The sequence below is a fragment of the Osmerus mordax genome, chromosome 4 (assembly GCF_038355195.1).
Source record: "Osmerus mordax isolate fOsmMor3 chromosome 4, fOsmMor3.pri, whole genome shotgun sequence".
Lineage (NCBI taxonomy): Eukaryota > Metazoa > Chordata > Actinopteri > Osmeriformes > Osmeridae > Osmerus > Osmerus mordax.
The window spans coordinates 6,692,239-6,705,822 of record NC_090053.1 but is presented as its reverse complement, the minus strand read 5'-3'; the positions used below and the strand labels follow the sequence as shown (position 1 = coordinate 6,705,822).

The 13,584-nt window shown below is 47.0% G+C and overlaps 1 protein-coding gene across 1 annotated transcript; it reads left to right on the top strand.

Annotated features, from left to right (window-relative positions):
* Window positions 1-3,012: 3,012 nt before the first annotated feature.
* Window positions 3,013-11,947, top strand: n4bp1 (nedd4 binding protein 1). Its single transcript, XM_067235204.1, has 7 exons — window positions 3,013-3,489; window positions 4,677-6,376; window positions 7,727-7,857; window positions 7,948-8,044; window positions 8,371-8,478; window positions 8,900-9,001; window positions 9,370-11,947. The coding sequence occupies exons 1-7, from the start codon at window positions 3,139-3,141 to the stop codon at window positions 9,746-9,748; spliced, it is 2,868 nt and encodes a 955-aa protein (XP_067091305.1). The 5' UTR covers window positions 3,013-3,138; the 3' UTR covers window positions 9,749-11,947.
* Window positions 11,948-13,584: the final 1,637 nt, after the last annotated feature.

Below are 13,584 nucleotides of genomic sequence, written 5' to 3'. Positions count from 1 at the left end.
TGGAGAAAACACAAATGACTGGATTTGCAATCCAATGTGACCCAGGTTTGCGGTACATTTTGTGCCTATTGGCAGTCCTTCCACCCCCCTCCTACCCCCCCCCCCCCCACACACACACACACACACACACACACATACACACACACGAGCACACACCCCATATCTTCCACTACACCCTCCCCTCAACGGGCATCGACTTGGATTTGGCAAAATTCCCTGTCCCTTCCCTCGCTGCAATTGGTAAGAGAAGCACAGAGACACACGCCACAATCCCCCCCTTAAACGATCACACACACATACAAACACACACACACATTAAAACAAACACACAGCACCTCTCTTGCTCCCTCTCTCTCTCTCTCTCTCTCTCTTGATCTCCTTCTCTCCATCTCTATCTGTTCCTCTCTCTGCACACTCCAGCCTCCCTCCTCCTGTGTTCTGTGTGCTTGTCCCTGCTCCATCACCAATTACCAGAGCAGTGCAGGAGCAGGGCCTAAATGTGAGTCCAGGCAGGAGAGGCATGTTTTCAGCTGTTGTCCTGTGGAGTCTGGCTTACCGCAGACCAAGGGCTCTGCAGGGGGTAGGAGGCAGGGGGCGTGGTCTGGGACAGGACAGAACCCTGGGGAACCTGGACGACACGCTACCTTGTAAAGCTAATGTCCCGCCCCCGCCACAAATCTCTCTTCCTCTTTTTCCTCCTCCCTGTATCTGTCTGTAATCCTCTAATTTTCTTTCTTTCCTCGGCTACCGTCGAGTCACGACACACCAACATGGAAGTGGGGTTGTAGCAGTAAAGAATGGTATATGTCCCACTGTGTACCACCAGAATATATGCCATATTGGCCAGTTTACACACTCGTTAAAGGATTGGTTGTTGTGTGTACAGAGAATCGTCAGGATGAGCTGTTTCTGTGTGTCATCCTTCCTTCAAGGCTGCAGCTCTTCTCTGCCTCAGAGCACAATGGCACACCGCTCTATCAGAGTGGCCTACACACAGCCCCAGCTGCCTTCCCACAATGCACCTGTACAAGAGCTGGTTTGGAACCACACTGTTGTGGTAAGATAGATGTAAGCAGGTCAAATCAAAAGCTCCTCCCTATCAAACAGGAGGATGCCATAAAAACACAACGTTAACACACACACACAGGCGTTAACAAGTTTATCTGCAGACAGCTTTGGTTTTGCTAACACTCACATATACACACACACACACACTCAGCCCTCCCTAGCAGATCATGTTGAGTGGGGAATAAATATGAAACCAGATAAAAGAGCAGGATCATGAATAAAACACCAGCAATAACTTTCATAATCCGGAGTGTTGATTTATGAATGTACAGAGTGGGATGGCCCGACCACCGAGTAAATATTCATGTGACGTGCGCTAAGCTGTGTTTAATTGTGATAAATGATGATGGGAAGAGGACGAAGCCCATAACTGCCAGCCTTCATCACACACAACCAGCTGAATTAGGATTCCACTTCCTGTTAAAACGCCCAGACAAAGTGTCCGTCTCCTATTGGATCACACACCACCTTAGGAAACATCAGTCATGATTCTCACCAGATGCAACATAAAGTCACAGACAGAGATGATCCTTCAGCATCCTGATGCACTGATGCTAACAGCATACGAAACATGGACACTTTTAAACGCTAATACAAAACCCTGAACACCACACTGCGTGCGCAGACACACACAATAACCTGAGGAAGTGACCCCTACAACTGTTTAGATTTGTATCTATTCACCCATTATTGTATCTTTTATCAGTATAAAAAAATATTATTGGGATTTTGTCCATCTGAAATCCCTGGTAAACAAGCACACATTCACATACACGGTCTTGAAATTATGGTATTTTTCAAAGTCGGTTCTCTTCTGTCTTGTTTAAGACATTTCTTCTTGCTGAGCTTTAATAAAGACTAAATTCTCCTGCTATGCGTGTCTGGACCTCAAATAATGAAAAATATTGATCTGAAACATTATTTAGTCAATAATACTCGCTGTCACAGGGAAATGGAGGAGGATGGATCTGAGGTCTTCCAGCCAGAGAGGGAAGAGTACCACCTAGTGGTACAAAATAAACACACATGTGTTGGGATGGGATCTAGTGCCAAAACGCACCCTACTGTCCAGGTGCAGCTGGAACAGAGGGAGCTGAGGTGGAAGGAGGAGAGCTGGGAAAGAGGGTGGGGCGGATATGGATGCAGGGTGGATCGATGGGGGTAGCTGAGTAAAAGAAGGGGAGAGAGAGGGATAGCTTGGGGGGGGGGGTATAGCTGAGGTGTGTGTGTGTGTGTGTGTGTGTGTGTGTGTGTGTGTGTGTGTGTGTGTGTGTGTGTGTGTGTGTGTGTGTGTGTGTGTGTGTGTGTGTGTGTGTGTGTGTGTGTGTGTGTGTGTGTGTTGAACGGTACTGTATAACAGCAGCCACCCACATAGCTCCCTTTAGTTCTCTTCTTTCCAAGGCCTCATAAGTCTCACAGTCTCTTCTTTGCTCGCTCTCTCCCTCCCTCTCTCTTTACCCACGCTCACAATACTGTCCATCTTTCACATAGGCCTATACAACCTGTTGCTGTCAGTTTGTTTTATAAATTAATTTCTATCAAGTGTCCTTTTTGTTTACTTAGATTAATACATTAGAACAGAAAAATAGCGATACAATTGTATTTCGACCACCCATCTTCTTAATTCATTGTAGCCTAAACGTATCCTTCTCCGCAAACATTTGGGCTTGTACTTAGCCAGAAGGGGATGCAATTGCATCCCCTTTTTTTTAACACTGCCTTTATGTCTAGCAAAAATGAACACTTAATCATCAGGAATTTCAGGCAGCTTATACAGCTATGGAAATGGTTTATTTTCGCTGAATATATCGTGCTTAGCGACATATCTTGAAAATATAGCAAATAATTAGATAAGATCAACCTCATGGATACCAAGATAAATAAACACATTGTCGTATTTTGATGACATCATCACTGGGACTTTCCGGGTAGCGTTGGGTTGTCATAGCTCTTAGCTTGCATGCAAAAGTTATCGAAGTACAATCCCTCATTGGCGTTTTTAACAGCATATGCTCGAGGAACACATGACAAGGGAACCATGAAGGATGGGAAAGATCCAAATGACACCGAATGGTTGATTTATTAAAAAGAGCTGAGACTAAGATATTCAAAAACAGAATGTCAACAACACGGCCCCTCCTCGGTATGAAGCGAATCACCGAGGTAACCTGTTCGGAACCGCCGGGAAATGGGCTGTCATCCTGCGCTAGCCACCAACAGCGAGAGACCGTGGACGAGTTTACGGTCCATGAAGACAAGCAAGAAGAGCTTAAATGTGCCAAGGCCAGAGTAGAAAAGGTTTTTAAGGTAGCTTTCACTATTATCGGCCTCTTGGATCACACTGGAGCCCACGGTAGTAAAGCATCACGGCAGATCTGGCTTCAGCTAAAAGGAAAGAGTGACGATGTATCGAAAGCAAAGGTACTGTAACATTGGCTGCCATTAGCTAAGCTACTCATTCATAATTCCAATTTGGCTGACTGTCGATTAAGATTGTGTTGAGGTTCAATAGTTAACTAGTTTTTGTGTGTATTTTTATTCTATGTAGCCTATTAAATTGTCAAAAATCCGACCCCCATCCAGTACGTAACCATGTTAGTAGTTTTTAGTATTAGCTAGCAAGTACAACGTTTGTGACAGGTGAGTGCAATTACAGATAATGCACTAGCACTAGCTAGTACAGTGTTGTACTAGCTAGTTATAGCACTTGTTGTTGTCGGGGAATGGTGGATAAAGAGTGTAACTTGCTCTCCGCTCAACGACACACTTTTATCTATTTTTTCTTGTTCCTGTTAGTTTTGGTTATGGAACTTAAGAGTAGAACTAGTTAGATGGTTTTACTTAACCTAATTCTCACTGACGTTTTGGTGAAAACTAGCAAGTTGAATGAAAGTGGCAATGTTTTCATAGTTGTACCATGAACCCAAATGTTTATGGGACATATCGGTATCAGAAATCTCATCACCACTTCTAAATCCTGGTACTTTCCCGTTCATTCAAAAACATGTCACACTTCTGTATGACGAGTTCCCCAATACATCATAGCTTATGATCTGAAATGTATGTCGAGTGAGAACCGGATTTGACAGTGGCATGTCACAAAGCGGAAACTATTAGCCTAGTCGGTACTAACTAGGTTACGCCTGTAAACCCGGGTATCCCCTCACTACATGGATACTTAGTGGATCGAAACGCGTCATTGTCATTGTTGAGCTGGTAACTTGTTATCTCCCCTTGTGACGTCCTATAATCACGTGTTGCTGTTGTACAGACTAAAAAGTTAGGAATGTGACTGTGCCATCTGGCAAATAGGTTGATATACATCACACCATCTATCACAAAATCTTGCTGATCATACCAACTAGCAGTTTAAGTGATTGTTTCAGTAGCCCATTAGACTTTCATTGAATTACGGGATTTAATCGATTAGAAGTCACTGAAGTGTGAAATAATAGGGTTTTTCAATCAGTTTTGTCAGAAAACTGGCTTACTTTATTGTTGCCATACTTTGTAGTTATTATGGTTGTTGTGGGGGGGAATGTCCCTGTACTTACTGTAAGTCGCTCTGGATAAGAGCGTCTGCTAAATGTAAAATGTTGTTGTTGCAGGAGTATCTGAAGGGACTGTGTGATCCTGAACTGCAGGAAGATGAGCGATACCCGGTAGACATGCATTGCATCTTTGCCGGTGCCCACGGCCTATTCTTGGACCGCCTATTGAGAGACACCAGCGCAGAGGTTTTGGTCCTGGAGCCGGGCCTGCTGCGGCTGGTAGGCCGGGCCGAGCCTGTTGTCATGGCGCAGAGCCGCGTGCAGCAGTTTGTGGCCCTATTCCAGGAGAAGCGAAGTCTGCCCGGCGACAGGGAGCCTGCGGTGAAGAGAAGCTTCAAGGCGTTTGTGGAGGAAAGAGACGACAAGTACACCATGGAGCTGCTGCTGCTGCCCAGTGCTCTGAAGGAGGAGCTGCTGGGACTGGCCAGCAGCCTCACGCAGACCCATCCCCAGACGCAAAGCCCCATCCCTGGGGGGGCGGACTCAGACCAGGACCGTTCGCAGAACAGCACGCCCGTCACGGAACTCTCCAACCGCATCCTGGACACCAGCTTCGATGAGAGCCCCCAGGTTGGGGCGGTGGCCATAGGGAGGGGTGGGACTGAAGCTGAGGGGAGGAGCGGCGCCAGGAGCGGGGCAGGCTCTGGCTCGGGGCTGGACACGGTCTTCCTGAACGGACGTCCCTCCCACAAGCGTCGCTCATCAGAGAGCGAGCTGAGAGACACTAAGAGGCAGTACTCCCTGGAGAGGAGGGAAGAGTCCCTGGAGAGGGAGAGGCGCGCCGGGGGTCACGGCGGCCAGGACGGCCGGTCTAAGACGCCTTCCGTCCCGTCGTCCACCGGCAGGGCCAGCTGCAGCCCCCTGGGCCCCCCTATCATGCTGGACAGCGACGTGTCGGACGAGGGCGAGGCGGTGAGCCCCGAGACCAACCTGCGTTGTCTGGTCAACTTCTTCCGGACCATGGGCTACCAGCAGGAGGTGGTGGAGCGCGTGGTGAGGAGGACTGGCCAGACGGAGGACACCTTCCTGCTGCTGGAGCGCATCGTGGAGGAGAGCCGGAGGGCGGAGGCCCAGGGTGGGGTGAGAGACAGGGAGGCCGACAGGGGAGGCGGGGGGGCCTCACCACGCACTACAGAGACGTCCTTTGCGCCCTCCTCCGCCCCTTTCTCCTCGACGCTCCCGAGCAGCAGGGAGAAGGAGCGGGGCCCAACCAGAAGCCTGGCAGACGTCCGTGCCAAGGAGAACATCAAGCCCTTGGGCAGCAGCTGCAGTAACGGCGTGGCCCAGCGGGGGCACAGTTGCGCTGTGAGGAGCAGCAGTGCCCAGGGCCGAGCCAACGATGTTATCACCATCGACGACGAGGACGCAGGCGATGAGGACATCCCCAAAATGGTGGACCACCTCAACAACCAATCCGGGTCCAGGATGGACTACCCGTCTAGGAGTGGAGGCCAGCTGGACTACCTATCCCGGGGCGGGTCTCAGACACTGGGGGCGGTTCGTGTGGAGAGTGTAACGGCTCTGCGCAGCGCTCCGCAGTGGTTGACCCAGACCACAGAACCCCGGCCAGGCTGCTCCTACCAGACCCTGGCCACCTCCAGACTGGAGCCCCCAGCCCCCCAGCCAGCTCCCCCTGTCACAGGGATGACTCGCTTCCAGCAGTCCCTGAAGACTCCTTATACCCTGACCCTGGCCAACCAGCCTGGCAGGCCTGACCTCAGACACATCGTTATAGACGGCAGCAACGTGGCCATGGCGTGAGTTACACACACACACACACACCATTACTCTCACCATCCCACGCTCATACACACTTACTGTATGTATCCACCCCCACAACAAAAGCCCAGTTACTGAATCTCCTCAGTAGGAGGATGTGAAATAAAGCAGAGCCCACATTCTCACTAAGAAACTTCTAGAAATGACAGAACCACCACCTGTGTGTGAGTGTCTTACTGGGTTGATGTTTGGGGGAATAAACCGTATGCAACTCCCCCGGCCTTTTCACGAGCTAACAGTAAAGAGTTCCTCTCTGCCAGTAAGAGAGTACTCTGTAAGAGTTCACTTTAAGTTGCACAATATCATTCATAGAATAAGATATTGATAGCTTTCCAGTACAGTGCTCTTTCCCAACCTATCAACTTCTATTGTTCCCTCATTTCTCTTTCTATTTCCCTCTCTTTCTCTATGGGCTTCCTTGTTTCTGTTAAGGCCATAAAATGATACTGGGGCACTAGAGATAAACAATCACAGGTGTTTTCATATTTGGGGGAAAGGGAAAAAAATCACTGGCATTGAACACACTTTTAGATTTTATCTAATGTATTTTTTGTAAAAAATGTTTGAATGGGTCTTTTTGTATTACCAGACTGGCACTGGACTTACTTTACTAGCCACATCATTTGCGCTGGTTTTTCTCGCTTTTCCTGTATTGAATACTTTCTCTTCTAAAGGGAACTTCCCTTTGGCTTTGCATAACACACAGTGGGTGTGGGTGTGTGTGTCATTCGATACGCAGGATTTCCTTTTGACCTTCAGTAACTTCACCTGTCTGTCTCGTCTGTCTGCATGTCCCTGTCTGTCTCTCGTGGTAGCGATCCCATCACCAGGGGACTCATTTTGGGCACGAAACCCTCGACTGACATGGGGAACTTCCTTCTCTCAACGATGTCTTGCCTGTTTTTGTTGATATTAGCGCCAGCAGACAGCATAAATGATCTGGGGCTTTCTGAATGACTCTATCTGGGTCATAACGTATGTACTGCGTATCTGCAGCCTGCAGCATGTAGTCTAGACTCACCCAGCGCTGACGTCCTTGGGGAGCATGTCTTCGATACTGCTGCAGCAGCCACCTGCATCAGGTTGGGTGAAGCCGTGATAAGAGAGACCGTGATAAGAGAGACCATGCGAGGGTTCACAGTCAGGAGGGAGCAGCAGTTGAGACTGGCTCCTCTCTGGTCCGGAGCAGTCATGGTTTGAACTCGTGTTTATCATCGTCATCAACAACAAGCGTCCCCTGAGCCATCTTTCCTGCCAGTCTCATGACCAAAGGTTCAACGAGAACGCTTGTCGTTGACTTCCTGCGTTGTCTACTTCCTGTTGTGCAGCCATGGCCTCCACCGGTTTTTCTCCTGCCGAGGCATCGCCATCGCCGTGGAGGCATTCTGGAGGCGGGGCCACCGAGAGATCACCGTCTTTGTCCCCCAATGGCGGCAGAAGAAGGACCGCTGCACCACAGGTCAGCTGATCGCTGGGTGTGTGTGTGCGCGCATGTGTGTGAGAGACGCTATGTGTCTGGTTGCTAACTCCAGTGCCGTCTTTCCTGCAGAGCAACACTTCCTAAACCAGTTGGAGGACCTCAGACTACTGTCATTCACCCCCTCCAGAGAGGTTTGTGGTCAGAGAATCTCCTCCCATGATGACAGGTACACACACACACACACTTTGTCTCTACCCCCTTAAAAGAAGTAGCCTATACTCACATTTTATACTGCCACCTCAAACTCAATGACGCAGAAATGGCAGACAGTTTTACCTACTTCCACTGTATACAGTATATCAACAAATGCATAAATAGACCTTACATAAAAGCTATGGCTACGTACATAATACCTACAGGAAAAATGCTGTGTACAGCCAATGAAATGGCTCCAACATACTATTCGTCAATGATTCTTTTATGTGAACACCTGCTTGGTAATAAAGCGGATTCTGATTGGTGACCAACTCGTCTTGCTTCTTGGGCCTGCAGGTTCCTTCTGCACCTGGCAGAGAAGACGGGCGGGGTCATCGTAACCAATGACAACCTGCGGGACTTTGTCAACACCTCAGAGGCATGGAGGAGGATCATCCAGACAAGGTGATTGGGTCAGCTTCCTCCAGGATACACGTCTGATAAACCAGTCCCACCCACTAAAGATAAATACCCTGGCTATTTTCTACTTGCCTTATTAGATGATTTGGTACTTTAGTCCACTTGTAGTGTGTTCCAGTAGCTTTAATCATGCTGAAAGGTAAGTGTGACTGGATGGGTTCTTTTAACAAGCCTTTACCCTTTGACTCCTGTCCTGGCCCTCGCCTGTGTCTCTAAATGCTGTGCACCCCTCTCTGTGTCTCTGCCCCCTGTGTCTCTGTTCCTGTGTCTTTGTCCCTGTGTCCTCTCTATGTCTTTGACCCTATGACTTTCCTCGTGTCTCTGACCCTGTCTCTGTGTCCTGTGCCAATACCTCTGTCCCAATATTTCTGTCCCTATGTCTCTGACCTGTGTCCGGTGTCTCTAGGCTGCTGCAGTTCACCTTTGTTGAAGACATCTTCATGATCCCTGACGACCCCCTGGGCAAGCATGGACCTCACCTGGAGGTCTTCCTACGCAAGGACAACAGGTAGGGCAGGGCTTCCCAAATGGCAGGAAAGATGAACTGTAGATGAACTCTTTTATATCTTGAGAGTAGGATATCTCTCAGTTCCCATCTGCTTCTGTTTGTTGGATTCTGTTCACAAATGAGAGAATGCACAAAGCAACTTTGGCCACAATTTGTCTGGATGAGCAGTTAGCCTCTTGTTCTGGCTCGCTCTGAGATCCACTGGTCCTTCAGACAGCTGCCGCTGTTCTGCTGCCGCTGTTCTGCTGCCGCTTATTCAAGTGAAATTCTAGAAAAAAAAAACTGTATTATTGACACCAGTAATGAACCATGCCTCTCTCTCTCCCCCTCTCGCCTAATCCTTCTCCTTCTCTTCCACATGGTCTCAGGAGGAGTCCTGTGACACCCCCTCCTCATCGGCCAGACTTCCGGCCCGTCCCCCCGGTCTACGTCCAAGCCGTCCAGTCTTCCCCTCGTCCCCCAGCGACTCCTGAGACGCAACCTCCCTCCCACCACTCGGTCTCCTATCCCCCGTCCACCCCCCAGCCTCGGGACCACCCCCACTGGCCCCACTCCGGGCCCCCCGGCTGGCATCCTCCTCGATCGTCGTCCTCCCCCCCGCCCCAGCGCTCCCCGGGGGAGACCATGGAGCTGAAGAGGAAGCTGTATGACATCTTCCCTGACCAGAAGCAACGCATCGACAGAATCCTAACAGACAACCCTTACATGAGGGACTTGAACGCACTGTCGGGACTGCTGCTGGGATGAAGTGACGCACACACACACACGGATGGCTGTTAATCGACAAAAGAGACAAAGGGAGAGGACATTGTGCTTTTTGGAGTTTTTGTTGTTTTTGATTAAAGACAAAATAAGAGGCATCCGTTCAATTACTTTGTTTAGAAGGAATCATTCACGCTCTCAGATCCTCCTTTATCCTATTCCCTAAAGATCAACACTAGTGTGAATTGAACATTATCAGCCACAAGCACAAACTGCACTTCTCACAGGTCTCACTTTATTTGGCATATTGAGAAAAAATATATATTGCTTGACCTCGGAAGACCACAAGCTGTCCAGAGGGCACATTTGATATGCACTTGTTTTTTGATGAAGATAATCATTTCCCCTCTAATTAGCTGTGCACAAAGTCTCTAAATTTTCTGATGGAAATGCCTGTTGCTAAAGGAAATTCCCTTGGCTTTCTTGTTGTATTATATTTACAGTTTTTATTCAATGGTTTGGGTTTTTTGTAAATACTGTGAAGGTTTTTGGCCATTGTTCAAATATGTTATTTTTGGTGAACAATCACATCAGTCTGTATAGGGGTATTTGTTGTGCATGATGGATATACATGACTTTGTTATTACCTGCCTGCCTTTTTATTCCAGTGTGTGAAATGTACACATTTACCAACAGTTACACAACATTCTCTACTAGCTATAGCACATACACACAGTATTTCAAGTACACTAAGACTTTAAAGTGGGATTATCTATTGATTGTGTTGGATTCCAGATTATTTTGTACACTGATTTGTCATAGTACATTACTATGGAGTTGACCTAATGTTGAGTGTGTCCTCTGCTGCCTGACAGCCCTTGAGACTCCCCAGTGATTCAGTCCAATTTAAAAATGCCAAGACCTAACTATCCATTGTTACTCAACTAGCTGCTGGAACAATTTGTACTGTCTCTTGTGCAATGCAATCTCTCTTTTATGCACATACGGCATAAACAGCCAACTCATGGTTGGTCAATTGAACCAGCATGGCCACTAGAGGGCAGTATAAACCAAGCTACTCTAACCCGACACAGCGTGATTGATTGGACCCCCTTTCGGCTTCAGAACTGCCTTCATTTAGGCTATTTAATACAATTAAACTGCACAGAGAATCGCCGTTTAGGTATTTTTGTAAACAACCAATATAACATTTTTTTGCTCTGATTGGTTTTATGTATCCAATTTTATCCTTCAAGAGGCATTTTAGTCTCCTCTGCACCTGTTGATAATGCCCCTTTATTTGGAAATGGAGAATTAGGTTAACTCAATGTCAAACTCATTGCTTTTGCGAATTTGTCTGACGATCAGGCTTGGTCAAGATGATCTGCTGGAGTTCAAACCAAGAATCAGAATGAGGAAGAAAGGTGATATAAATTACTTTGAGCGTGGCTATTGGTGTTGGTGCGAAATGTACTGGCTTGAGTGTTTAAGAAACCGCTGATCTACTGTAGCCATCATCGCCACCAGACCAATTTGATTAGATGTTTGCGTTAATGCGCAGTTGAACTAGTGTACCTAATGAAGTTGCCGGAGAGTGTATATGGGGCAGATTTCTTAGTTGTTTTTGCTATGTATCACACAGAGACAAATAAACTGTACAATTATCGCAGACATACAGATTTGTATATTGCTCTCTGGTGATGAGAAGTCACTGTGCTGTATCCTTGCTGTATAATTCATTCTCTTTTTGGAGATGTGTATCAGTCTGGTAAATGAGTGAGGTCACGTTTCAGTTTTGGGTGCATCTTAATAGTCTACAGTGGTTATCTTACCTCCCATTTCCTGTCTTTCTTTTGCACGTATATGACTGATTTCAATACGTGAAAGTGGATGCCTAGCAGGTGTTCACTGCACTAAAACCTGTCGTGTGATATTTAATCCGTTTACATTCAGTATAAACAATGGGATGTGTGTGGGAACACTTTAAAGTATTTAGATCCTGCCCCTCTGTCACAAAATAGTGTCTCTTTTCTCTTAATTTTATGATCAAATGGATGTGATGACTGTATGGTTTACATGGCTTTTCTTTCCAGGTTTCTCAGAGGTGGAGATTGAATGGTGTACAGTTGAATTGTGGGTATCTCACAGTCTGCTGACTGACTGACTCACTGTCTGACTGACAGGGTGTACATATTTCCGCTGGCTGGTTCACGTCAATAAAAACCATGTGTTTGTCATAGACAAGACCCTTCCCTTTGTTTTTACTTAACATACAACTGACTTTGCTCCACTGTCACCACACACCAGAGATACAGCCTCAATAATGCCCATGCATTCAGAGGTGTCAGTGAATGTTTGTAATGAAGAAGGGACACACTGAGACTTGATGGATGGACAGGACCTGAGGAAGGAAACAGATTGTATCTTCAGAAGTCATAGACAATTCTACTTGGTTGAGAGGGTAATGAATGGTACTTCCTGTTTTGAGCGAATGGGGTATGTAGTGTCCTTCCAGACATTTCCAAGAAAGCCCTGATCCCCAAGCTGTGGTACACCAGTAGACAGGAAGGTTTCGTAATTGCACTCACATCATCCGTTGATTGAAGGATAGTCTGATTAACAGTCACTCCAAAGAGTCCATATTCATAAAGTTCCAAGTGATGTGTTGTAGTGTACTGTGTGTCAAATTGTGCCGTGATGCGGTGGTAGTTCAAAAATGGTCTGCCAATCGGTTCCACCAAACATTTTCCATGCTCCCACTGTTTCAATGTTCCCTATGTTCTGCCTATTCTCCTAAAAGGAGCATAGAGGGCATGCTTATTCAAATTCTCCATGAAAATACAAATAAAAGGACCAGGTAAATGGAATACTGTTTTGCAAAAATATCACTGCTCAAATACCTCCAGAGAACCAATGAAATGGCTCCAACATGTAATGTTGGAGCCATTGTAAGCCAAATGTAAATTAGTTGATTACCTGCAACCTGGGTCATTAAGCAAACGTGTGCAGAGATGTCTCTTACCAACTGACCTGGAGAAAATAGAGACCAATACAGACCTCTGGAAAAGGCCATATGAATTCTTACAATAGTGACTTGTGGATGGGGTGAACTTTGTTGCTGAACACTGCAGGTCAATCCATACACCTAGTGCTGCAGATCTTTAGTGCCATGTTGACGACAGCATGATGGAACTGTAACTATTGCAGTGTTGGTGCTTCTGAAGACATAGTCTAAAGATTCCCTCAAACAACTGGGATCAGAATCTTATATTTAGCGCCCTCAGATTGCTTCAACAATGAAGGGTGCACAATGAATAACATTTATTATTACTTATTTTTATTGTCAAACAACTTTGTATTGGGAATATCCCTGAGGAGAAAGATCCCGTTTCCCTCTCTGTCTCCCCATTCTCTGCTTCTCCTTTTTGTTCCCGGCATGTTGTTCTGTGCAGTGAGGAATGTTCAAATTCCATCAACATTCCGGAACAGCTCAACATTCTCTGGGGTTCTGCTCTCCCCACAATACCCCCTCCCCTGCCTCTCTTATTCCACAACAGACCCCCTCTCTTCTCTCGTTTTCTCTTTCTGTCTCTTTTTCCTCTTTTGCCTCTCTTTCTCACCCAATCGGCAATCTGTTTTTCATCAGCTTTTTCATGTCCATCTCTTTTCTTCTCTTGCACTTACTTCCATGAACTTCCCTAGCCTTCTTGCCCTATCTCTCCCCCTTCCCACCTTCCACCTTCTGTGGCCCTGTATCTCCCTTTCTTTGTCCTCCACCCTACTCTATTATTCCCTGTCCCACACTCTCCCCGTTTCTCTCTCCCTCCCTCTCTCCCGGGGTACTGGTGTACAATGTGCTTACATAACCAGTGCTATAATCC